This window comes from Balaenoptera ricei, chromosome 5, assembly GCF_028023285.1.
Source record: "Balaenoptera ricei isolate mBalRic1 chromosome 5, mBalRic1.hap2, whole genome shotgun sequence".
Classification (NCBI taxonomy): Eukaryota; Metazoa; Chordata; class Mammalia; order Artiodactyla; family Balaenopteridae; genus Balaenoptera; species Balaenoptera ricei.
The window spans coordinates 143,329,864-143,354,278 of NC_082643.1; the positions used below are offsets into that span (position 1 = coordinate 143,329,864).

The 24,415-nt window shown below is 62.2% G+C and overlaps 3 protein-coding genes across 4 annotated transcripts in view; 1 reads left to right on the forward strand and 2 right to left on the reverse strand.

The window, feature by feature from the left end:
* Positions 1-156: 156 nt before the first annotated feature.
* Positions 157-6,864, reverse strand: MYL5 (myosin light chain 5). 2 transcript variants are annotated; one of them, XM_059923812.1, is made up of 7 exons: positions 6,662-6,864; positions 2,811-2,918; positions 2,443-2,647; positions 1,678-1,782; positions 1,189-1,267; positions 630-678; positions 157-297 (listed from the first exon to the last, which is right to left on the reverse strand). In XM_059923812.1, the coding sequence occupies exons 3-7, from the start codon at positions 2,633-2,635 to the stop codon at positions 199-201; spliced, it is 525 nt and encodes a 174-aa protein (XP_059779795.1). In that variant the 5' UTR covers positions 2,636-2,647; positions 2,811-2,918; positions 6,662-6,864; the 3' UTR covers positions 157-198. The 2 variants fall into 2 exon arrangements, with proteins under 2 accessions (XP_059779795.1, XP_059779794.1); XM_059923811.1 differs by lacking the exon at positions 6,662-6,864 and adding an exon at positions 3,493-3,567.
* Positions 6,865-6,921: 57 nt separating this feature from the next.
* ATP5ME (ATP synthase membrane subunit e) lies at positions 6,922-8,507 on the forward strand. Its single transcript, XM_059923813.1, has 4 exons — positions 6,922-7,030; positions 7,336-7,390; positions 7,863-7,961; positions 8,429-8,507. Exons 1-4 carry the CDS (start codon positions 6,995-6,997, stop codon positions 8,452-8,454), a joined length of 216 nt encoding a protein of 71 aa, XP_059779796.1. The 5' UTR covers positions 6,922-6,994; the 3' UTR covers positions 8,455-8,507.
* A 1,735-nt stretch (positions 8,508-10,242) lies between these two features.
* The window catches only part of PDE6B (phosphodiesterase 6B), a 28,112-nt gene continuing 13,939 nt past the window's right edge, over positions 10,243-24,415 (reverse strand). Inside the window, exons 4-22 of the mRNA XM_059924305.1 lie at positions 22,187-22,327; positions 22,021-22,095; positions 21,074-21,138; positions 20,213-20,279; positions 19,995-20,042; positions 19,141-19,290; positions 18,808-18,951; positions 18,347-18,412; positions 17,698-17,844; positions 16,511-16,618; positions 16,081-16,190; positions 15,760-15,847; positions 15,247-15,347; positions 14,898-15,005; positions 14,338-14,401; positions 13,949-14,023; positions 12,477-12,560; positions 11,170-11,326; positions 10,243-10,304 (exon numbers count right to left, since the gene is read on the reverse strand). Coding sequence (XP_059780288.1) covers positions 10,243-10,304; positions 11,170-11,326; positions 12,477-12,560; positions 13,949-14,023; positions 14,338-14,401; positions 14,898-15,005; positions 15,247-15,347; positions 15,760-15,847; positions 16,081-16,190; positions 16,511-16,618; positions 17,698-17,844; positions 18,347-18,412; positions 18,808-18,951; positions 19,141-19,290; positions 19,995-20,042; positions 20,213-20,279; positions 21,074-21,138; positions 22,021-22,095; positions 22,187-22,327 — 1,860 coding nt within the window. The remainder of the gene's footprint in view (positions 10,305-11,169; positions 11,327-12,476; positions 12,561-13,948; positions 14,024-14,337; positions 14,402-14,897; positions 15,006-15,246; positions 15,348-15,759; positions 15,848-16,080; positions 16,191-16,510; positions 16,619-17,697; positions 17,845-18,346; positions 18,413-18,807; positions 18,952-19,140; positions 19,291-19,994; positions 20,043-20,212; positions 20,280-21,073; positions 21,139-22,020; positions 22,096-22,186; positions 22,328-24,415) is intronic.

A 24,415-nucleotide genomic window follows, 5' to 3' on the forward strand; every position in this document is an offset into this window, starting at 1 on the left:
GCAGGTGGGACCAGGCTGGGCCGGAAGCAGAGGGTGGGCCCCAGGCAGACGCTCCCACCCCCTGAATACCCTCCTGCCCCCAGGGGTCACTCCCACCCCCAGGGGGACACATTCTCCCTCCGAAAGAGACACTCGCAGGCTGGTTTGTGGGTTCATGTTTATTGAACTGGCCACGGCCCAGTGGGGTAGGGGTGCCCCTCACTCCTTCTCCTCCCCGTGGGTGAGCACGTAGCTCAGTGCTTTGTAATCCAGGTTGCCTGCAGTGTCGATGGTGGAGAACTGGAACATCTGGTCAACCTGCGAGTTTGGTGGGTTGTGAGGCCCAGGCAGGGGTGGGAGGGAGTGGGAGGGTCCCTGAGGCCGTAGCCAGCAGGTGAATTAATTACAGGAACTGGACTCCAGGCTGTCTTGTTTCTGTGCTTGGGGGGAAGGAAGTGGGGGGAGACCCTGCAGAGCAAGGGTTGGGGCCGGGGCGGGTGTCTCCCCTCCTGGACACAGGGCGTCCCACCCTCCCCAAGGCTGCAGCCTCTGGGTGCTGAGGCACGTCCCCCTCCTGAGCCCCCAGAGCCATGCTTGGGCTTCACAGAGGGCCTTGGGGAAGGAGGTGGGGTGGGGGTGAGGGGACAAACCTCCTCAGCAGTCATCCTGTCGGCCTGGGACATGAGCAGCCGCCTGATGCTGAGGACAGGGGGGAGGGGCCAGATTAGGCTGCTCTGGAGAAGGCATGGCCCTGACCTGGAGGGGTGGCCCCGGGGGAGCCCCGTGACGGGGCCACGTGGGGGGACAGGGCTGCTCCGAGGTGGGTGTGCCCCCCCTTCAATCCCACCCGCTCACAGGGCAGGTGCCTCTTGGGAGCCTGGCTCTGGGTGAGTCCTGGGCACTGGGGTGGGGTGGGGGGGTGCCCACAGGGAGCCTTCCCTGACCCCCACACCCCTGGAGGCCAGTGCCTGGCACACCGAATAGGTCCGTTCGCGGTGCTTGGCTGAAGTAGCCCCCAAAGGGGCTAAAGACCCAGCGATGGTCTGAATGGCAGTGACCACTGGCCCCGTGTGGGTAGGGCTGATCCTGCCCTCGGTTACCCTGAGGGACTCAGGATCCCGGGCAGGCCAATCAGGACCTGAAAGCTGGGCGGGGGGGTTGGCACCCCTCCTACCCTGGTGATGCCCGGGCGCCTGCGGCCACACTTACTAGTCCTTGTTGATGCTGCCTTTGCCGTCGGAGTCGAGCATCTTGAACGCGTTGAGGATGGTCTCCTCGGCATCCGTGCCTGCCCACAGGAGGCCTTGAGTCCTGGGCGTCTTGGGGTCCATGCCCTTGCCCACTCAGTGCCCTGAATGGCCTTCCCACTCTGAGCACTTGGGAGACCCTCAGCTCCCACCCCAGGGGTACTGTTCTCGGGGTCCCTTGGGTCCCGCTAGGCCCAGAGCTGGGCGAGTTCTCAGTGAGGGACAGAGGCCCCCGTCAGTGGGCGAAGAGTTGGGTCTGGGCTGTCAGCTCACCCACCCTGGGGGGCTGACGGGGCCCCACAGATGTGGGTCCCAGAATGCCAGGTCCTGGGGCTTTTCAAGAGATCTGCAAATTTGGGTTTTTATGTGAGACGTGTGGATCTCTAAGTGCTTGGAAGCAAGTAAGCGCACACACTGCGCTGGCAGACCTGCGGGCTGGCCCGGCACTCACCGCTCAGCTTCTCCCCGAACATGTTCAGGAACATGGTGAAGTTGATGGGCCCCGAGGCCTCCTTGAGCATGGCGTCCAGCTCCTCGTCCTTGACGTTGGTTTTGCCTGTTGCAGACGTCGGGGGTGGGGGGGTGGGGTCACAGGGCAGGAGTGTCGCCCGCCCTGGCTGCCTTGTGGTCCGTACAGATGCCCCACGGGGCCACCCCCCTCCATCATTCTCCAGGCAACCCCAGAACGAAGATGGGGAGACCGGAGAGAGAGAGGTGAGCCAGTGCAGGCACCCTTGGCCCAGGCCTGGTGGATGCGGGTTCTGATGGTCAGCAGAACCCCAAACCCCAGCCCCGGGAGGTGGACTGAGTGGGGGAGAGGAGCCCAGAAGGCCTGTGATCTGTTACCTGGGCGTGAGGGGGCCTGGAGGAAAGGCGGGCACCCCCCAGGTAGAAGCCAGCCTGCCCCCGCCCCCGGCTCCAAGGGCAGGACCGCCTTGGGCAGAGGTGGGGAGTGAGGGAGGGCCGCGGGCTGGGCCGTGCAGCCTGCCAAGGTGGGTCTCCCTGTCCCCTCCCAGCTCCATTCCTGGGCCTCCTCACCGCGCCCGGGGGTGGGAGTGCCAGCTGCCCCCGCGCAGAGGCATCAGCCCCTTCCTCGAGCTCTTTACCCAGCCTCCCGCTCTGGGACGCCCATGCTCGGGTTGTGCCACCCACCCCGTGATGCCCTCTGCCAGCCCTGGTCAAACTAGAGGGGAATTTCTCCCCAGGAGAGGCCCACCTCCTCCTCCGAGCCCACGGGAAGTCAGGTCAGGCTTGACGGCCGAGGACCAGAGCGAGGACACTCCTGGGAGCCGGAGGGCGGGGGAGTCGGGGTGCTGTGGTGGAGTTCTGTCCCTGGGGCACATATCCAGGGAGGCGTAGGTGTCCTTCAGGTCCTCCTTGTCAATGAAGCTGTCTCGGTTCTGGTCCATTAGTGTGAACGCCTGGAACCGAGGCCAGGTTCACTGGGCTGCCCCGAATGAGGGCAGGCGCCCCCTTTCCTGGCTCTGGATCGAGGGCCTTGTCACCTGCGTTACATTTCCCAGGGGACCCCTCAGGCATGAGCTTCTGGGTGGAGGGGTTCCCGGTACAAGAGCAGGGCCTCACCTCCTTGAACTCCTGGATCTGGGTCTGCTCAAAGTTGGAGAAGACATTGGATGATGCCCTCTGGGCCCGCAGGGCCCCCCCTTCCTTCTTCTTGGTCTTCCTGCTGGCCTGAGACGAGAACACCAAGGCTCAGGGTCCCCCAGCCTGCCCGAGGGTCTCCTTGGGGGCACCCAGGCATTTGGGGAGACAATGCAGAGGATGGGTGGACCATGGCATTTGGGGCTCCAGGGGGCCCCAAGCCCGTATCCCTGGGCTGGGGCAGCTGCAGGTGCTTGGCACGGTCAGAGGGGCCCCTGGGGGGCCCCTGGCAGAGCACAGCACCCAGGTTCACCCTGAACTATGCCCTGCTCAGTCTACAGTCCAGCCAGGAGGACCAGGGAGCAAATGAACCGTGCCGGCGGCCAGAAGGTGGAAGGGCTTGTTCTGGGGATCCCACTAGGGTGAAGGCCAGGACCCCCACCTTCCAGCCCCAGGCTGTCACCAGGGCTGTCATAGGGCACAGATCTCCCCCAAACCCCAGCACACGCAGACCCTCACACATGCGCATAAACTCAACTTGTATGCACACATAATCAGGCAAAACACACTGGTGCATGTGACACGTGCACACACACCCATCCACACGGTCCCACACGCACATCAGGTACAAACACACTCGTGTGTGTACACGCAGCACACTCACCATGCCTGGGTCTGCCTGATGCAATGGTCTGTGCCCTCCCTGCTGAGGTCGTCCGTCTTAAGCTCCTACCCAGTCCCCCAGGACAGCTCAGACTCCGGCTGCCACTCCCTACAAGGACAGGCTCAGGGCTACCCGGGGGACTGGACAACTGCAGAGTGAGCTCTGGCAGCCAGCAGTGAGTCAGACGCCCCCATCCTGCTGGCCCAATAGGCCCCCAGCCTCCCGGCACCCTCCCACCTGCCCCCTACCCTGGAGCCTGTGTTCTCCTGGATTCTGTGCATCTCTGGGGTGACCTGCACATGGGTCAAGGGCCTGGGGACTGCGGGAGCCAGAGGAAGGGGCACCTTTCCCAGACTTGCACACAGTTACTGTGAATGACCCTGGTGGCCAGTCAGCAAGCGTTCCCCAAGTATGTCTGTCTGCCCTTGCCTCCCCGCCTTGGTGGCAGAGACGTCCCAGGCCCCGACCCCAGCCCTGGGGCCAGCCTTCCTGTCCCCATGGCAGGGAGCTCCTTGCCTGACCCTCAGAGGGGGAAGACATTTCTGGGATGGAGGATGGCCCATATGGGCTGGGCTGGGCCCAGCACTCAGCCAGATCTTCCTGCTACACCATGGCCCCAGGGGCAGAGTCTGGGGAGGGAACCTGGCCCAGGTGCCCGTTGGTGGTGCCAGATGTTGGCGGCCACCACAAAGTCAGGGAGGAGATGCCCTGGTCCTTGGCAGTGGGGAAGTGCAGAGCTGGTGGCAGGAAGGGATGGGGGGGGGGGTGGGCCTGCAGGCCGAGCACCAGGAGGAGGCCAGCGGGCAGATGAAGTGGGCAGGTGGGATTCCACAGTTTCATACCTGGAGAACAAGTTTTCTGAGCCTCCAGGGCCAGGTCTGGGTGGGGTTGGGATGAGCTGCAATCACTGGGTGGGGGTCCTCAGGGGCACATCTCTGAACCACACAGCACCTGCTGTGGCTGGAAGGCGAGGGGCACACACCCTCCGTCACGTGCTCCTGAGGTGCTGCCATCCGCGATCCCAGGGCCAGCTCACCATTTGAGGAACCTGGCTGGGGATGCGTGACCCGCCTGGAGGGACCTGGGGGCTCCTGGGGGCTCTGTCTGGAGGACCCCTGGGGGGCTAACGTGTGACCGATGTGGGACACCTGGGCCTGGGCTGCGCGGGGACCCCATCACTGCCAGCCAGGCGGGTCTGGGTGCGACGCCGGGACGGACCTCGGCCGGGCTGCGGGAGTGGGGAACAGCACACCGAGAGAGGGTAGGCCCGTGGGGTCTGTGCTCAGGAGGCCCAGACTCGGGCAGGGCCAGAGGAGGCTAGCTGAGCCCCTGGGGAGGTGTCCTGCGGCCGGCCTCGGTCTGAGCGCAGCTCTAAAGATAGCCGCAGAGCCTGGCTCCTGGGAGAATATCGGGATTCAGCACGGACAGCTGGCCCTGACAGGTGCAGGGGTGTCAGCAGGCGGCCCCTGCGTCTTGAGCCAGGTTGGATGCGCCCCCCGGCCCCACCCCGCAGTCCCCAGGAAGGACTCTGGGCAAATGAGGGTCTCCCCAGCTTCAGGGGTCTTCCCTGGGCGGTTTCCGTAAGCGTGTGTTCCTGGGCCTGTGCGTGCCCTCCGCTGGCCGCCACTCCCCCCGGCACCGTGGAAGCTAGTGGTATGTGGTCCCCCCACCAGCACTCTGGCCCCACCTTCAGCCCCAGAGAAATTTATTTTTGATTATGGAAAGAGGAGTTGCTGAGAAATCTGGTTTATTTTAAAATCCAGGGAAGGGAAACCACATTTGCCTCCTGAGGTCATCTGCCCGGCTGCTCCAGGGCAAGGAGGTGGAGGCGTGGTGCTCAGCGTCGCCACATGGCCTGTGGGCGGCGGACGAGGGTTACTCTGTGCCTTGTGGGGTCAGTGTGTGCTTACAGCTTCCTTGGGAAGGAATGAGCGGGGAGGGGGCGGGTCAAGAGGCCCTCCCCCCACCCCAGGCCCCGCAGAGGCCACAGAGGACGGGCGTCAGGCAGGAGTCCTCAGGGTTCAGAAAAGAGCCCAGCTACCCTGCAGGATCCGCCTTGGCGTTCCCACCGCCAGCCCAGGAAACAGCACAGGTGATTTACTAGTTTCCCAGTGGAAGGCCCAGAGCCAGGGCTCCCCAGCAAATGGAGAGGGAGCAGGGTCTGCTCAGGCCCCTGGCGGCTGCCGAGAGGCTTCCCCTTGGTGCAGAGTTACTGAGCACATGCTATGTGCCCTGGAATTTCTGTCCCTGCATTGTGTTCTCTTTAGAATCAGAAGTGATCTCCCCCAGCAGTGGAGCAGGGACGCTTGTGAGCCCACAGCCCTGGTTCTCCGGGAGTTTATGCCTGGAGCAGCACAAGGCCCAGGGCATGGGTGGTCCTCCCACCGGACCCCCAAGCCCCGTTGCCGTGGGAACTATGTGTCAGCACAGCAGGCTCAGTTGGGAGGCTGTCTGGCCACCACTGCCCATCTCTGGGCAGCCTGTTTGCACACCTGGGCTCAGTCAGCTGTGTCTTCACTGGGGCTGACCACAGATCTGGGGGGAGACAGTCTTCTCCTCTGAGGGGGCCAGAGTACCACACCAGTGCAACCCCTGCCTCCCCAACAGAGGGCAGCAGAAGTGAGAGTGAGGACCTGCCTGATGTGAAGCTTGGGGCTGCGTGATCCTGAGGGCCGGAGGTGGGGAGACGCAGGCAGCAGGCTCTGCTGGGGTGGCCTTCTCAGGAAGACCTGAGCGCCCTTCTGCTCGAGAGGCTCCTAGGGTGAGGAAGCTCTAGCTCTGCTGCGGGGCTGGGTCCGGGACCGGGGGTGGAGGTGGCAGGAGGGGGCACCCCAGGCAGTGCGGCCCCGGGAAGCGACTCGGAGGCCACATGGTCGGCCTGGCCTGTGAGCCCAGAGGGGATGGCCACGGCCACCCCTCTCTGCTGGGAGCCGGCCTGCACTCAGGTTACATTTTGTACCCGGACCCCGGATTCCCTGCCCAGAGCCTCGAGCCCCTTCCTGGGCCGTCCTCTGGGCTGACCTGGGGCTGCTGCGGGCCTGGACGAGCCTCGGCGTGGCTGGGGCCGCACTGCAGCAGTGGGCGGGGCGGCACAGCCCAGGGAGGGAGGATAGCGAGCACGCTATTTCGCACTTCGTAACGTGGACTTATACTTTTCAAATATTTGTACCTGTGGTGTGCGGGCCTCGATTTGTGCTCAACCTGATCCGAAAACTTCAGTGCCTGGAGGGGTCGCACCCGCTCTGGGGAACCACCACGTGCCGCCGGGGCCACTGCGCATGCGGAGCCTGTCGCGAGCCGCGCGCCTGGTGACGTCACCCCTCCGAGAACGGGCGCGCGCGCCGTTCTCCCTCCGGCCGCCAGGGGGCGGCTCCGGTGCCTTCTCGCTGCTGACGGCGCATGCGCCCACCGGGGTGGGCGTCTGCGTCTCCCGTGTTTTCCGGGCCCTTGCGGCGTCCTCCTCGGTCCGCGTTGTGCTTCCGGTGCGAAGGTCACGGGCAAGATGGTTCCGCCAGTGCAGGTCTCTCCGCTCATCAAGGTGAACCAGGTTTCGCGGCCGCGGCCGGATGCTCGGCTCCGCGTGGGCCCGCGCGTGAGCGACTCCGCGGAGCTCGAGACCTGCGGCCCGGCCTCCGCCCGGCGGGACAACCACCCCTCTCTCACCCCCCCGCGCCCCGACCCGGAGGCTGCGATTCCCCCCCCACCATCGGCCCCAGACGCCGTGGGTGCGAGCCCCCACTTCCCCTCACCCGTCCCCCGCGCCCGGGACCCCCGCCCCGCGGGCTGAGAAAGCCCCCGGACCCCGGTTCCGCTCCGCCGGTTCTGACCGCCCTTTCCCCGCAGCTCGGCCGTTACTCCGCCTTATTCCTCGGCGTGGCGTACGGAGCCAAGCGCTACAGTGAGTGACCACGGGCGGATACAGCCGTCCCAGCCCACGGGGCGCTCACGGGGCTTCTCGAAGACGGTGCGGGGTCCCCGGTGCCGGGCAGTAGACGCGCTCGGGCAGGAGAGGGGCAAGGCGGGAGGCGCCAGACCCAGAAACCCGAGCGGGCTGGACCCCCGAGCGCCGCCGCGGCAGGCGTGTAGTTTGGCCGGGCAGCCCCTTGCAGCACAGAGGCCTGTGTGAGGGGCGGCAAGACGCCTGGGGTGGCAGCGGGGACCCTGTAGCTGCCCTCCGGGTTGGACTCTCTGTTGAGGAGTGAGTGTCAGGGCTTTATGTATATTTAGGTAAAGGAGAGTGGGAAGCAGGTACCTCTGGCGTTCACAGTGCCCTTGAAGATGACTTTGCTTGTGGACTGAATTCCTTTTACTCAGTGCTTCGGTGAAAAAGTTCATTGATATCACCCCTCCTCTTCCCTTTCCTTTAACAGATTACTTGAAACCCCGGGCAGAGGAGGAGAGGAGGATAGCAGCTGAGGAGAAAAAGAAGCAGGATGAGCAGAGACGCATAGAGAAAGAACTGGCAGAAGGTACTCGTGTTGCCGAATCTCATAGATTTGTTCTCCACCCGGATTTTCAGAAACAGCTGCTGCTCCGGATGAGCCCCACAGTGGAGGGGAGGGGCCGCAGTCTTGATCCCTACTGGCCCCTGGGTCCTCTTCTGGGGGAGTGGGAGGGAGAGCAGGTGTGGGTGTTGGGGGTACACGGCGATACCTGCCTTTAGTGAAGCCTGGGCCCCTAGGCCTTGGAGGCGAACCGTCTGCCACCCTCAGAGAGGCCCCAGGACCACAACTAGGCTCACCTCTCCCTGCCTGCGGCGGCGGGTTCCAGTCTGGACGGGCGGGGTAAGGAAGGCCCAGGATGGGGGTGGCAGCAGCGCATAGCCGGGCTCACCATGGAATGAGATGCCGGGTGGTTCAACACCGAACGTCGAAGGTGGGCCCTTTGGACGGCCCGAGTGTGTAACGGCGCGTCTGTTTTCCTTCCCGTTTTTCAGCCCGAGAGGACAGCATATTAAAGTGAGCCTGCCTTTCTCTGGAGCAGTGTGGATGAATAAAGCCTCCTGTACTGTGTGATTCTCTGACTTTCCTTTATTGTCCCCGGTTGTTTGGTTTCTGGACTCAGACTCAGCAGTTGTGTGCCTGCCTTTTCAGGTTATGTGGGGTGTGGATGGGGAGGGATTCCAGAAGAACCAGTCAGTGACCAGTGCATAAACCGGGCGGGATGCACAGAACCTCCGTGGCCTGCCCCGGGGTACCTGCGGCGGAGCCCAAAGGATGCGGTCTGTAGCAGAGACACAGCTGGCCAGGCGTGTGAGCGCTGCTCGGCCTTCTATGCTCCGAGCCCGGCCCAGACCCTTGGGTGGGCAGGGGAGGGGCAGGCTTTGCAGATGGTGGGGGTGGAGATGGCCTGATGCCTTTATGGTTGGGACCTGGATTTCCATCGCCCTCCAGCACATTCTCCCCTTGACCCCAGGGAGGGGATGTGGCCTCCTGAGGACCAGGCGGCGGTGCAGCTAGCTGTTCAGGGGGCTCAGGCCTTTGTGCCTGAGCAGACGGCAGGCTCCACCCTTGGTGGCTGTGGCCTTTCGTCCCCAGGCCTGGTGTCAAGTCGCTGTTCCCAGTTTTGTGCCAGGAGCAGGTTTCCTAGGCTTAGAGCCCCAGTTCATTTGTCAAATGAGTTCATCTGCAAACGTGAGGAGAAAGTGAGAAGTGGCGTACAGCTCTGTTTTCAGTTAAGGTGAGGCTGGAGTGCGTGATGGTGCACACCCCCTGGGGGTATCCTGAGGTTGGTGTTTAGCTGGCACGGGGTCCCCCTGGGAACCTGGAGGAGCCCCCAGCCGCAGGCCCTTGTCACCACCAGGTGCCACTGAGCTGAAGGTTTTGTTGGGCGTGTCCATCCCCCCCCCCCCCCCGCAACGCCCCCCTGCCGGGAGCGCTGGCAGAGGGCAGCATCTTGAACTGGCCTTAAAACAACTCAATTGGCCTTGCAGTCCTGGCCAAGGGTGCAGCCAAGAAGAGTTTCCAATATCTGGAAACATTTGCTTTGGAGCTAACGTTATGAGTTAAAAGTCCTTAATTTCTATCAGGTAATTTAGTACCCATTTCAAGCGTGAGTTTTGCGTTGTCCCATTTGGGTCTGACTCGGCTTTTCTTCCCGGCTCAGAACCATTAATTAGGTCCTTGGAGGCATGTGGTTGCTCCCATGAAGGAAACCTCAGTGGTGCAGACCACAGGCGCTGGTCCGTCAGCGCGGTTCAGAGCAGCTCCCGGGCAGAGTTTATTACAGATTATTTCTGCACAGATCACTCAAGTGTGATCACTGCTGTTCTCACAGCCTGGACCTTTCTGGCAGGATTTTCCGGTTGGTCACAAATGAACGTCCTCCGCCAAATAAAAAAAGGGCAGTGTGTTTTCTTTTGATTTTATTCTAAATTTTTGTGCATATATTTTTTTCCTAAACCAGATGGGAATTGGCATCTGTGTATCCATTTCTCCACCCATATACACATAGATACATGTGCAGTGTGAATATATTCACCCATTGCTTTTAGACACACAGTTCACAGACCGTTTTTGAAGATCTCTTGGTGGTATTACTATGCATCCAAAAGATGGATGAGTGTAAGGTAGGCTACACTGTTCAAATTGTTCGTAGTTGGCTTTGGTTCGTAAACACAAACAAACCTTAAAAAAATTCAAAATATCCAAAATGGTCTCCAGTTATTTTCTCAGGCTTCTTAACCTCTTGTACCGGTGGTTAGAGGCACAGCCCCGGTGGGGTGAGGGGGCAGGGGGCCCGCTGACTGGCTCACAGGATGCAGCAGGTGGAAGATTGGGGTGCCGGGCCGCCATTGCAAACTTCTGTGCCCACTGCGAGAGAAGACAAGATGGTGAGCGAGAAACCCGAGCTCCTCCCCTCCACACACCCTGCAGGAGGAAGGGCAGAGACTCCCCTCCACACACCCTGCAGGAGGAAGGGCAGAGACCGGCTGGTTGGCCTAAGCCGATTAGCCCAGCAGTTCCTAGTTTAGCCCTTGGTGACAGTCCAGCCTGGGCCTCTCTGAAGCTGGCTTGTTTCTATTGGTTCCCTCCCCTGCGGGACATTTCAGGGAATGGCGACAAAAGTTGCAGAGCGCAAGCAAGAACCAAGGCAACAGCTCACAGGTTCTGATTTGGGGGGGGCGTGCTGACCGGTTACAATAGAGCCACGTCCCCACAGTGCGGGGTGAAGGTGAACAAGTGGTCTGCACGCAGCGCAGGGAGAGACACCGCGCACGCTGACTCCTAGCTCGCGTTCTGTCGTCTTCTACGGGTCTGCTGTTTTATCTCTGAGGCTGGCATGGGAGCGTAGGTGGAGTTCCTGAGCTCCTTAAGAGGGCACTGCTGACTGATTATGGAACAGAGGAGCTTTAAGAGTTCACGATGTTTCAGCTGGGCTTTCCTCCCCTCTATAGAGGAAGTAACACTCAGTTACCTCCCTCCTGAGCCCCCGGCTAGGACCCCGAGCGCGCCCTGTCAGTCCGTGCTCGTCAGCTACACTGAATCAGCGGGGCTGTTGCTGTGGGATGGGCCTCCCCACGGTGGCCGCCCGTGCAGCCAGGAGCCCTGGTGCGCCGACCGCAGGGCCGCCTGGAGCCTGGCTTTTCTCCAGGTTGAACTCTGTTGCCTCGCGCCCGCCCCCTGCAGGCGAGGCGCGGCTGTGCGGTCTTGGCGGCGGCAGGTGTGGAGCGCAGACCTTTTTTGGCCGCCGTCCTCTCGGCCGCCTTCCTCTGCTCCTCCTCCAGGGCCTTCACCTTCGCCTCGTACTCGTCGGCCAGGGTCTTCCACTCCTTCCTGTTGTTCTGCAGCCGGTCGAACATGGGCAGGATCTCCTCGTGGAAGCGGGAGAACTCCTGGAAAGGGAACCGAGAAGTCGGACCACACCCTCAGCGGCTCCTGGGCAGGCTGGGCCGGGGTGGGGTGGCGCATGGAGGTGCCACGTTCCCAGCAAAGGGAGAAGGACTCGGGGGTTTGTGTCCTTGAGGTTCGAACAGGAGCTGCGGGGCGAGGTCCCCAAGAACAGAGTAGAAAAACATCAAAGCAGAAGGGACGTTCCCCCGGCAGCGGGGCTGGGAAGGCTGGGCAGACGCGCAGGTCTTGGGGCTCCTTCACCCGCTCTCATACGCACGTCGCACATCACACAGAGCACATGCTCGCCCAGGAACACGTATGAACGCCCAGAGGCTGTGCAGGTGGATGCAGGCGGGGGAGGCAGTGGGAGGGGAGTGCCTGGTGGTTCCCGGCAGTGACCACCTCAGGACCAGCATGTGCACCCTGGTCCCGCCTCCCTCCCCGGCACTGACAGCCCCCCCTTGGCGGGGGCAGAAAAGGGAGCTGGTGTTTCAGTAAAGGGAAGCGTGAGACCTTGGGGGCTGGGGTGGGGAGTAGGGCAGGAGGGACGTCGCTCAGAACCTGAAAACCTCCTCGGAGTGTGGGGTCTGCCCCCCCCCCCAGATGGGCGGGGCCTGTGACCTCGTGGTGTGTGTCACTCGGGAGGGCTCTGCCCCCTCACTCCCTTGCCAGTCCCTGGAGCTGATGTCACAGCACCTGTCCCAGCTCCTTGGCATGCGTCCCACTGTCACTCGGCTGTGCCCGGGTGTTTGCTGGGCTGCGTGCACCCAGCTGGCGACAGTGGACCACCCTCCTCCTCCCAGGGTTCAGACACTGAACAAATGCACTGCACACATACTGCAGTCAGTGCCCTGCAAACAGTGTGCAGGCCCTGGGCGGGGGTGCCTTAGATGGGGTTCGGGAAGGGACGTTTGAGGTACGACCTCGAGGTGAGCAGGAGGACATTCTGGGGGGGAGAAACTGCGGGGGGGGAGGGTTCATGGTGCTTCTGAGGAACTGATGGGGAGGGGACCCCCTTGGGGTGACACTGAGGATCTCGATTCTAAGTGCAGATTCAAAGGGATGGGAGCCACCGTCCCCCCCGCGCCCCCCCACGCCCACCCCCCACCCCTCCCCTGCAAACCCAGCCAGGCCCTGGGCCACCCCGCTCACCTTGTACACGAACGTGCACACAAAGTCAATGAAGCCGACCTGCAGTTTGGGGAGCTCGGCCGCCTTGTTCCGGTCCATCATCGGCTTGTGGGGGAGCAGGGACACCGTGAGGCACCTGGTGGCAGGCATGCCTGCCACCTCCCCAAGCCCCCAGGACTCAGCCCCACCCCAGCGCGATGAAATTGTCCACAGAGACAGGAGTGAGCAGCGCCCCGGGGATGAGCTGGCCTCGGGAGGGAACGCCAGGACGCCCCTTCCCTTCCGAGCCACCGCCCCGTTCTGGGGAGCTGCCCTCGGCAGCGCTGGGCTCAGGCCTCGTCGCTGGGGGTGGAGCGTGGAGCCCCTTCCTCCAGCTTCCCCCTTGAGCTATCCATGGTGCTGACCCGAGGCCTGGCCCGTGACTCCCAAGGGGGCAAACCCCGGATGCTCTTGAAGGAGCTGTCCTTGGTGTCCAGACTCGGGACCCCCTCCCGCACCCCCCACCCCGCCCCCAGCTGCCTCCTGGCAGTCTCTTCCTCAGAGCTGCCCTCTGTCTGGGGCTCGGCGTGCTGGAGTGAGCCATGCAGGACCCTAGAGGCCTGGCCCAGAGGAGACAGACAGGCTGCCTGCCCTTCCCCCGAGAGACTTGGCTAGTTGGTCAGGGCACCCTTTCCTGCAGTCTGCGCCTGGCCCCAGACCTTCCCAGCCCTCTGCTCAGAGAGCTCTTCAGTGGCTGGAGCTGGCTTGTAAGACAAAATCTCTCTCCACCTCTTCTGCTCATTGTTGGGTAATGCTCGTGTCCTTGTCCCCATGCAGGTGCCACTTCGGTCTAGCAACAGTTTCCTGACCCCCACATTGCTGAGCTGAAGATCCCAGCATCGTTATGGCCCTGAAGGCAGGCTGGGTTCCAGTCACGCCCAGACTGGCCTCCCTCCCTCACCTCCGCCCCGTGAGGCCCGGTGACCGTGGCGCACAGGTGCAAGCCCCAGGGTCCTTCCAGTACTGGACAGCCCTACCCTGCACACCACGCCAGCCCTCCCTCCCGCTCCCCGCCTCCTCCCCGCCTCCTCCCTGCGGCCTCAGCCACGCCCGGGGTGAGCCCTGGTCTCCAGCCACCAGCTCTCTCCCCACGGGCCAGGCCCGCCCTGCCCTGGGCCTTCCTGGAGCAGCTCGCGGCCGGGCAGGGGCTCACTGCAGAGCTGCCTGGGCCCCCGGAGGCTTTCGGTCGTGAGCCACAGTCTGGCTCTGCAGCTTTGGCAACGGCTTTCCATCACTGCAGGGCACCACGGTTTTACCCAATCCCTGTCTTTTCCACAGTTTACCCAGATTCGGTCCCAGCTAAATTCTCACCAGACTCATGTCACATGACCCCACAAAGTGAGAGTTAGGTCCCAGGACCCCAGAACCCCCGGGGGCCCCCTGTCTGCACCGAGCCAGGCCTGAGGCTCCCAAGCACTGTGATGGGTGTGGAGGATTCTGGAAGCAACACTCACAATGGGCTGCTGATCCAGAACCGTCCTCTCCAGGTCCCCTTGTTCCCAGAACTCAGCTGCCACCAGCAGAGCGACCTGAAAGGCACACAGAAGGCAGGCATGCTGTGATTCAGTGCATGGTCAGATGGTGTCCTGAGATCCTGTCAGGTTGGCCAGTGCCCTTGGTCTTCTGCACCCCAGACTCTGGTGTCCCTACTATTCAGGTTGGGCCTGGCACACAGGAGTGCGGCGGCCCATTCCACCGTGGCGGCACTGGCTGGGCCCCAGAGCTGGACGGCAGCCCTCGGCACTACTTGCAGACGAATGGGTCTGTTCCCGCATCCCAGGCTCCGCCTAGATGCAACCCCGTGAGGACTGGCAAGACGTCTGGGGCCCCGCGTGACTCTGACCTTGCTCTGGACTTCCCAGGGCTTGGTGATGGCAGACAGGTCACACGCCGTCATCATCATGGCCCTGTGGGCAGACGGAGCTCCAGGCACGTCCACGCTGGCCTCCCTCCTTCCCCTCCACCTCTGCAAGGCCCAGTGACCGTGGGGGCACAGGTCCAAGCCCCAGTGTCCTGCCGGCAGTGGACGGTCCTACCCTGCACACCACTCCAGCCCTCCCCCCACGCTCCCCGTCTCCTCGCCCCTCTCCCTAGGCAGCCAGGGACGACGAAGGTCAGCAAGTGATTCTTGGGGACCAGTGATTTACACATATTTCCTAACTGGACCTCTGGGACAGGCCTGGGGCTGGATGTAGTTCTGCATCTCCACTTTGCAGGTGAAGGGACGGAGGCTCGTGAAGTGAACGAGTTATTTAGTTGAGGACATGGCCTGTCCGACCCCAAGTCCCCCCCGAAAGGAGAGCAGGCGAGGTGAAGCGTTTGTCTGAGGCGTTGACGCGGCCCAGAAGCGGGCTGTTCTTGCTCCGGAGCGTCCCGCAGGGGGAGGCGTTGCCCTGCACTCACATGACAATCTCCTTCCGCGTCGTCTCCAGGGAGAGGTACTCCACCCAGCTGCTCCTGTCCTTGTAGTTCTGGGACTCATCCACAATCTTCTGGAACATCGTCCTCTTCCTGAACCCCAAGGACAAAGGGAGGGAGTCGAGCCCGCCCCCTCACGCCACGCAGGACCACACGTCCTCCTTGATCTCAACCCCACCCGCCCTTCCAGGAGAGGAGCCGAGGCGGGGAGTGCAGGCTTTGTGGGGCCCCGGGGCGGGCTGTCTGCCTGGAGCCCCAGGTACCCCCCAGCCAGGCTCCCTCCCCATGGGGCCTCCTGGGGGTCTCCGCGGGGCGGGTGGGCGGTGGTACCCACTTGAAGTAGAGCGCCAGGTCTGTGGCGATGATGGCGATGTCCATGAGGTGGATCACGTGCTCATGCTGCCGCCGGTTCAGGTTCTGATAGATGTTCAGGGTCTGCAGGTGGGGCTCTGGTCACAGGTGCGTCCCCCGCACCCCCCCGTCCGTTCCCCTCCCCCACCCCTCCTGGAGGTCATCCGTCTGTCTCTCTTGGCGTTGCTGGCCAGCTTCTACCCAAGGGTCATGGGCCCCAGACCCAGGTGGCCGTACATTGCACCGGGAGGCCCCCAACCCCCCTTCTCCCCCCCCACACTCCGGGGACCTGAGCCCACCCCACCCCCCGTGGGGGCATTTCCAAACTGGAATCACCAGGCCCGTCCCATCACCCCCATGGCCACCACCACAAAGCCTGCCTCCCTCCTCCAGCGCCAGAGCTGTGTGGTGTGGGCGCCGGCAGTGGGGTGCCAGGGGTGCGGTCAAAGGTCAGTTGCCAGGAAATCCAGCAGGAGAGGAAAGGGAGGGCACCGACCTCCTCGGAGAGCAGGAACTTCCCGAACTCCAGGTGGTGTCGTTCCAAAATCGAGGAGCCATGGAGCTTGGCTAAAGGGTCCTGGGATCTGTTACAGAGGTTTAGTTAAAAACAAGCAGTGGTCAGAAGCCCCAGAGCAGCCTGTTTGCCCCCAGCTTCCCCCACGAGGAAGGGGCACCCCTGTGGGTGCGGCGGGCCCTCAGGGGTGAGTGCTTTCCCCAGCCGCTCTGCTGGGAGGCGAGCTCTCTGAGGGCCCCTCCCCGGGGACGCTGTGGCTGACTCCCGCGCACAGCCACGTGGGCGCCCCGGGAGCGCGCCTACTTCATCTGGTACAGGTTGTTGGTGCCCCGGTGGTCGATGTCGTGGCACAGGCCGGCGGTCACCATGGCGAAGGCCTCCAGGTCCGTGTAGTAGCTCTTCAGTTTGCCCGTCTGCAGAGACAGGAGCCCAGGATCCTGCAGCCTGGCCAGCACCCTCGCCCGCCCTTGCTTCCCTGCTCCGCTGGGTGGGGGCAGGGTGGGGTGGGGGTGGGGAGCTGGGCCTGACCCCACTGCCCCTTCCCCGCGCGGGTGCTCTCCATCCACTTCCCGGGCTGGGGGTGTGCGCCAGTCGGAGGGGCCTCTGCCCTTGAAGGCCCCCACCTCCCACGTGGAGGAGCCACCGCCTAGGTGCTGCCCTTGGAACCAGGAGGGTCTTCCCCACCCTGATCGGACGGGCGAGCCCTCTCCCCACCCCCGCTGCACCCACGCACCATGAGAAGCGTGAACATCGTCTGGGCCACGTTGAAGCCGTGGCGCCAGTTGTGGTAGGTGATTCTCCGGTACCCCTTGCTCACGGAGAACAGGAACCGCACCAAGACCTGAGGGAGGCAGAGATGTGGGCTCCAGGCACCGAGCGCCCGGTCCCACCGTTGCTCTCCCAGCTGACAGCTGTGGGAAAGGCCCATGTCCCGTCGCCTGCCCCACCACTGGCCTCCAGCCACCTTCGTGGGTGGCACCTGCGGGGTGGACCAGGGTGGCAGGCAGCCGGAGGGGCGGAGCCAAAGCCAAGAGCAGCTCTGGAGTTCACAGGGCGTCTGGGGCCTCCGTCCTATTGCCAAGCCCCAGACTGGGACAAGGACCCCAGGAGAGGGGGCTGGGATATTTCAGAAGACAAGGTCCATTTCAGCCATGGGTATCTGAATGGGGCAGGATGTGTGGGCACCTGGCTCAGTGATGGGGGAAAGGGGATGGTGGCTGAAGGTCCAGAGGCCGAGGGGTGGCAGGAGAGTGAGCAGTTATCTCTGGACCATAGAACATGGGCCCAAGGGAGCCTCTCATTGCTTCCACTGTGGTTTTTAGGGCCAGAAATTATTTGGAAATTTTTTATTCTGTTAATATGTTCTACAGTTTATTTCTTTTGTGTTTTCCCTTTGTTTTTTGTACAGTGTCTTTAGAAAATGCCAGCCTGCTGCACTTGTTCTCCAGGGCATAGAGAAAGATGGTTCCTTCACTTGGCCTTGGGGAAGCAGATGCTCCCTGAGGTGAGAAGGTGGAGGCAGGGCAGAAGCTGGAAAACCACAGGGAAGCAGCACAGCGGGGAAGGCTGTCCCCCCTCCTCGGGACCGCCTCTGACGGGCTCTGTGCTCACACCTAGAGGGTGCTGTGTGCTTTCTGCACAGGTGCTGGGCTGCTTCTGTCTCCTCTTCTCCCAAAACCAAACACCCACTGCTGCCCAGTGATGCACTTGATGATCAGACTGCCTGGAGTTCCTGTGTGACAAACTTCCCATCCAGCCAGCCAGCCAGTCATGTATTCTAGGCACACTTGCCCTGTGTATTTTGCTGGCCTGCACTGTCCATTCTGTAATGAACATGTTTGCCCCCAGACTTCCTGCGGGACCTGGGATCCCTGACCACCTCTCCCCGAACTGGGACCCTGATCATGAATGACCCCTCACCTCCTGGGGGATCTGGAACTTTCGAACCACTCCCAGCTCGTAGTACATCTGGATGCCGCATTTGACCAGCTCCAGCTCCGTGCACTCCAGATCAGAGAAGTGGAACTCATAGATATCAAACTTGGTGGGCCCCGGCAGCTCTTGCTTCTGTGGGAAGGATTGTGGGGCTGAAGGGGGCAGGCCCACCGAAGCCCCGCCTGTTCCTCGTCTCTTCTCCTCTCAGGACACTCTGTCCAGCATGAGACACCCCAGGTGTCCGGTAGCATCAAGCCAGTAGCCTGGGGCACTCACATCCCCTCCCAGCTCAGCCCCCTTCCTCTCCCCTTCCCCCACCTGTGGCCCAACAACAAGAACTTGCCAGCTGGGCAGACATGGTGATGTTGTCAGGGCAACAAACACAAAGATACGCACATACACAGGCACACGCAGAGAGAGACAAGGACACGTGAATATACAGGCACACGGAAGGACGCACAGACACACACACACACACACACACGACGCACAGGAACATGCCTGCATATCAGCAGCAAACATCACAAGCGCACACTCTGTGCCCGAGCTCACGCTGGCCTCCTGGGAGTGGAGGCGCCTCCCCCGCCCGCAGGCCCTCCCAGTCTCCACCTGAGGGCGGGGGTCGGATTCTGACCAAGATCTTCCCCAGCTCGTCCTCCTCACAGTCCGCAGGCTCCTTCCCAAGGCGTTCCCTTGTTGGCTGGGAGAGAAAACGCGTGTCATGAGACAGAGTGATGGTGTCAGCTACACCCCTCGCGACTGTGGGGCAAAGTGACGCTGGGCACAAAAGAACAGCGGGAGCCTCCAGAGCCCCAGCTGGAGCCTCTGGCTTCAGAGACGGTGATGATGAGAGCCCAGCCGGCTCTCAGTTCCTGCACGCCCCCGCCTCTCCACGCCTGTCCAAGCTCTCCACTTGGACCACGATGGTGGAGGCCTCGCCCTGCACGACCAGAAGGGCTGTGGTCACTGCCTGCTCACCGCTGAGGGCTGGGGCCCAGGGAGGGGCCGCCCCCCGGCCGTGTGCAGCGGGTGGGACTCCAGCTTGTGCCTTCCCTCCTGCGACGCCCCGCCTCCCCGCGGGAGCGCTGGACATACCAGGATCGACTGGATTTCGTCCTTGTCACATCTCACGTGGTACAGAACCATGTCCTGGGCGATGTCCTTGCGGTTCTCCAGCTTGTTCATCTTGTCGTAGGTGTCGGTGTTCAGCACCGACCAGCCCAGGAACTGTGTGAGAGACTGCAGGCACGCGTCACCCACCACGGGCGCCCTCCGGTGCACGGGGAGCTCCCGGTGGGCCGGCCTCCAGCCCCCGGAACGGGGCCTCTCAGCTCTTCCTGGGGTCTCGTGCCGGGTCGGGGCCCGGAGCAGACGGTGTCCCCACCACACAGGTGTCGCCTCTGGGGCCCTCCGGTGACAGGTGCTTACCTCCATCAGGACTTCATCCTGCTCGTCGAAGGGCTTCCCGTCTTTCCGGTTGTAAAACGTCGCGACCCCCACAATCTCCTCCTTCTTGTTGACGATGGGCATGGAGAGGACATTCTTGATGATCCACCCAGAGTCGTCCAGAGGCCCTTCCTGCAGGGAGAGGCGTCCGGAGCTGACCGCTGCCCCGGGTCTGGGCCTGGCCCGGGCCCGGCTTGTCACCCAGGGAGTGTGAACCTCGCTTCTTCGGCCCTCAGACTGCGGAGACTGGGTCACTGTTCCTGTCTGTTGGCCCCCAGGGGTGCGTGTTGTAACTTCTCCCCAGAGGAGAAGGGCGGCCTTGTCCACAGGGGCGGCCTCACTGTGTGAGCGCTGTGGTCGCACAGGGTCCCACTCTTGGAAGGCCCCCTGCTTGACTGAATGCCCTGCTGCCAAGTTCCTAATAATTGTTGAGCAAGGGGCCCAGCACTCCCATCCCGGTGGGCTCACAGTGGGTGGGTCCTAGCTCACATCCCACTGACGCCTGGCCTGTGAAACAGGGACCCTGGCCAGTTCCTGGAGGAGGCCCCGAGAGACAAAGCCCATCTCCACTGGCCCACTTGACCTAGGCCTCCTTCAGAAAAGAGCCCGCCCTGGTCATGTGTCCCCACATGGAGCAGACGTGGACCCTCGCCAGGCACAGCCGTGCCCAGCCAACACGCAGACCTGTGTGTACGGAACACGTGTTTGCTGCCGTTAGCCTGTGAGACTTGAGGTTGTTCCTTAAACAGCAAAAACGAATTCAGTCCATCATTTCTGAACCACAATATCTTCTTTCCTAAGTACAATACACTTTCTATGAATGAAGAGACAGATACCTGAAATTTGAACATTTCATCAGCCGGGGCATTCATAATGTTACAGATCTGAAAAGGGATCAGAAACACAGTTTCACTTGAAGCAGCCAAATATACGGTATGATTCTAAAATAGACTGTCCGAGCTGATGAACTTCCAAGTAAGCAAAGCCGGGGCACACAGGCCGGTGGGAAGGGGTGGGGCGCCAGCGATCAAGTACAGGGCTCTGGGGGACTCACAAAGCCACTTTCTGCCACGTAGGTTGGAAGGCCACTGGCAAGGGCCCAGTGATCGGCCGGGGGTGAGCTGTGGGGAGAGAAGCAGAGGGTCAGATGGGCCAGACGCTCAGCTGTGTGTTCGTGCTGAGTCCCTTCTCTGAGCTCCAGGTGGGTTGTGGGAAGAAGGCGAGGGGAGGCCAGGGGTGGGGTCTGGGGGCACCTGAGCTGCCTCATTCCTCCTTCTCTGCCCACGCTGAGGCCCCTTGCCCTACAGGGCGCCGCATGCTTCATCCCCGCGGGCCTGGCCCTGGATCCCAGTCCCTGCATGGGACCTGGGGGGTGGGGTCCTGACAGGCTTATGGGGCCACGGAGGTCACATGGCCATGCGGCTGTAGGGCTGGTAATGGCCAGCTGCCACCTGCCTGTCTCTCCAGGCTGCCCTGACCTCCACCCGGCTCTGCTGCCCGCTGGGCTGGGTCCCCTCCTGTCCCACCCCGCTGGGGGTGCAGTGTTGGGCCTCCCCGTCTGGGGGCTCCGCCTGCTGGGCTGGCCGGGTCAACCAAAACGAGACCCTGAGGGCCTCAAAGGCCAGTCGCTGCTGACAGGGCCGCCTGGACAGTTCATGTGATCCCCTGGACATCCACGCCAACATCCGTGGGGCTTTGGGCCTCCTCACGCCCCCGCTCATTTCCTCCCAGACCAGTACGTGGGCCTCCCTCCCCACCGCATCCTGCCGCACCCCCCAGCTCAGGGAGCACCAAGGTGTGCGGGGCCGAACCAGGGGCCGCTGACTCCGCCGTGACAGGTCCTCAGGCCAGTCCAGCCTGGGCCCGGGGTGGTCCTGCCCTTGGGTGATGCTTCTCACTAAACCCTGACACTTACGGGATGACCTTGATGTCTTCCTTGCCATGGAGGATGTAGTCGATGACTTTGTAGAAGACGATTTCCTGAGAAACAGACCACAGCAGGCGTGAGGCGCTCCCCGATGGGAACCCCTCACAACATATGCCCACATAATTGCACATAGGCACACAGGTGCACACGATGTACACACGCGCCAACCATCGTGGGACACACATTACACACTCTGGTTTACATTTGTCTTCCCTCCGTCTGTGTCCCACTCAAGCCCACGCAAAAACTGGGCCCTGTACTCCTTCACACCTACGCACGCAGCTGACCCAGGCCTGTACGTCTGTCACACACACACACACACACACACACTCACTCACACTCACATAACTATGAGAAGCCGTGGTCACAGCCAGCCTTTGCGCAGAGACTCCTGCATGCACTTGGCACACAGAACCCATGGAATCCTCTGATGCCCTGTTATTACCCCCATTTGACAGGAGGGGAGACTGAGGCATGGCCAGGCTCTGGAGTATGACCCGGGTTGGACGCACAATAAGTGGCAGAGATACCTGCGCATGTCCCTACCCTGCTCACACACACCCACGAAGCCCCACCCGGGCAGATGTTACAATGATTTAAGAATAGGGCTGCAGGAGGACTGGTCAACCAGAACAGATGTTGGTCTTTACAACCAGGCTGACAATCCTCGTCAGGAGACCAGGCCTGGCCCTCGGCCCCAAAGCGCTGCAGGGCTGGAGTTGGGGGAGATGGCCCCGGGGGCCTGACCTATGCAGCGGTCAGATAGCCAGCCGGCCCACAGCCTCGTCCTAGGCCCCCTCACCCTTCCCCTAGCCCTCCTTCCCTCTCCCACCCTGGGTCGGGCCGGGACAGGCCCCTTCCCACCCCGGAGTTGGAGCCAGGAAATCCAGGGTGCACAGGCAGGGCCTGTCCCTCCCCGCAACCCCATGACTCACACGGCCGTCAGGTGTGCGTGGGCCTGAGTACGGCTGGGCTTCCCCCATCAGCACAGGCCACACGTCAAAGAATTCCTGGGCAGAGGAGAGAAGGGAGTGAGTCACTGAGTCAGCGGCGGAGCTGGGCGAGGCTGGCCAGGAGGCCTTTGGGGTGCTGAGGCCTCACCTTCTCCTTGGTCATGTCCAGGAGGCCCACTGAGTATCGGTCACAGTTCAGATAGGCCCGCACAGTGTAGAAGGCCTTGTGGAACTGCCTCTCGATGTCCGTCAGCTCCTCAAACACCTTGTTGGCTGACCACAGCAGCACCTGGGGAGTGACATACCTGTGGGTCGTGGCCACACCTGCCCACACCCGTCTGACCACAGCGGCACCTGGGTGTGAGCTGTCACACCTGAGACACACACATTCACACATGCTCTGACCCCGGAGCCCTGGGGGACACTGACGACGGTGCCTCTCCCAACAGAGTGCTGGCACCCAGGCTTTGATCCAAGCACATGACTCTCTGCTCCCCGCCTCAGGGGCCCTGCAAACCTTCTGGAAGGTGAAGTCTCCAGTCTTTGGCCACATCCCTGCCGCTCACTGCCTGGTGCTGGCCTCAGGCTAGGTTAGTGAGTGAATGAGTGAAAACTGAAATCAATTGCCATGAGCTTGAAAGGCAAAGATCTGACCAGCCAGCCCTTTATAATTAGCCCGTGAGAAGCTGGGGCTTGAAAACATGAATTCGTTGTTTTCTGGATGTCAAGTGCTTTTGTGGTCTCTGCAAAGTGAGTTGAGAGTGGCCCTGGCCAGACCCTGCCCCAGACATTGACGTCCAACTGGGCCTCAGGCTGCTGTCCAGGGCCACCCATCAGGCTCTCCTCCCCACCTCCTCAGCCACGGCCCACAGGCAGGTCCCTCTAGGCCCCACCCTTTCACACTCACTCACCACCTCCGCGCCTTCTGACCTTTAATAAGGGCGGCCTGGTGCCCAGCCCCTCCTCCTCCACTGCAGTTCTTCCTTGCCTGGCTCCCTTCCTGCCAGCCACCCTCGGGGCCCTCTGCAGCACCCGCACCCTTTGTTGTTACAGGTAGGGATGGGCGTTGGAGACCCCACTTGCCCTAGAGTCCTTTCACCAGGAGGCAGCCCACTGCCCATCTCACTCTATTGGTAGAGGAGGCTTTCCCAGCAGCCCGGCCCCGCCCCCTCTGTGCCCACCTCTCCCCATTGGTGGAGGAGGCTTTCCCAGCAGCCCGGCCCCGCCCACTCCACACCCACTTCTCCCCATTGGTGGAGGAGGCTTTCCTGGTGGCCTGGCCCCACCACCTCTCTGCCCGTGTGTCCGAATCGCACTCCCACTGTGACCTCAAAGCTCACTCTGACCAACCACAGGGCCTTTGCACAAGCTCTGTTCTCTGCCTTCACAGCCCTCAGCCCAGAACTTTCTCATCCTTGAGTCTCAGCCTAAAGTGGCTCAGGGAAGGCCCTCCTTGAGCACCTGCGGTACCAGATCCCCTGAAGCACCCCATCTCGTCCCCGGCCTCACAGATGTACAGTCTCATTGTCTCCGGACTTGACCACAAACTCCATGAGGTTGGGAGGCACAGCTTTTTCATGGCTAGAGCAGCGCCTGGCCCCTGAGTGCTCAGTGTGCATTTGCAGAGTGCATGGGAGGCGGTGAGATTCGCTGTTCTAAGGATCTTTAATCCTCCCAGAATTCAGAGGGCGGAACCTCGCTATCCCATTTTATAGGTGGGGAACCTGAGGTCTCAAAGTTACTTGACTTTCCCGAGGTCAAAGATCTGGGGAGCGGCAGATCGGCATCCTTACCCACTGCGCGTGGGGGGAAGGTAGAGAGTTCCGTGCCGGGTGTATTCATTTCCAGGCCATTAGCAGCAGGGAACTGAGGTGCTTAGTCACCAGCTGACAGAGGAAGGACATGCAGGGCAGTGGGTGTGGGTGACCATGGAGCCCCCCCTCCCCCGACACATGTGGGAGACTCCCAGGTGGCAGACTCTCTCAGGAGACCTGCGTGCCAGTGTGAGCAAGTCGGTGAGTGTGGGTGTGTGCGAATGTGTGCATCTGAGTGTGAGTGTGTGTGAGTGTTAGTCACCTGTGCATCTATCCCACAGGTACTCGCTGAGCTATCCCTGGGCACCAGTCCTGGTTGGGACCAGAACCCATGTCACAGATGTCAGGGTGGGGGAGGTCAGGCGCTCAGGGATGTCCTGGAGAGCTGAGCTCAGGGGTCAGGGTGTCTGGGCCACACACCTATGTTCTGAGCCATCTGAGTACTTCAGTGCCCAAACTCATCCCCTAGGATGGGGACAGAGTGAGAAGGTGTCCCAGCACCGCCTCTAGGCGAGACCTTCCTCCACTCCCCACCCTGTCCCCTCCTTCTGTCCCAGCAGAGA

Bases quoted from the DNA above. Each gene is read 5' to 3' on its own strand.
- ATP5ME (XM_059923813.1), top strand. From the start codon at position 6,995: ATGGTTCCGCCAGTGCAGGTCTCTCCGCTCATCAAG. The intron at 7,031-7,335 runs GTGAACCAGGTT...CTTTCCCCGCAG, and splicing joins AGGTCTCTCCGCTCATCAAG to CTCGGCCGTTACTCCGCCTT. The intron at 7,962-8,428 runs GTACTCGTGTTG...CCCGTTTTTCAG, and splicing joins AGAGAAAGAACTGGCAGAAG to CCCGAGAGGACAGCATATTA.
- MYL5 (XM_059923811.1), bottom strand. The intron at 2,648-2,810 runs GTGAGGCCCTGC...CCTCGGTTCCAG, and splicing joins AGATCCAGGAGTTCAAGGAG to GCGTTCACACTAATGGACCA. The intron at 298-629 runs GTTTGTCCCCTC...CCAAACTCGCAG, and splicing joins ACAGGATGACTGCTGAGGAG to GTTGACCAGATGTTCCAGTT.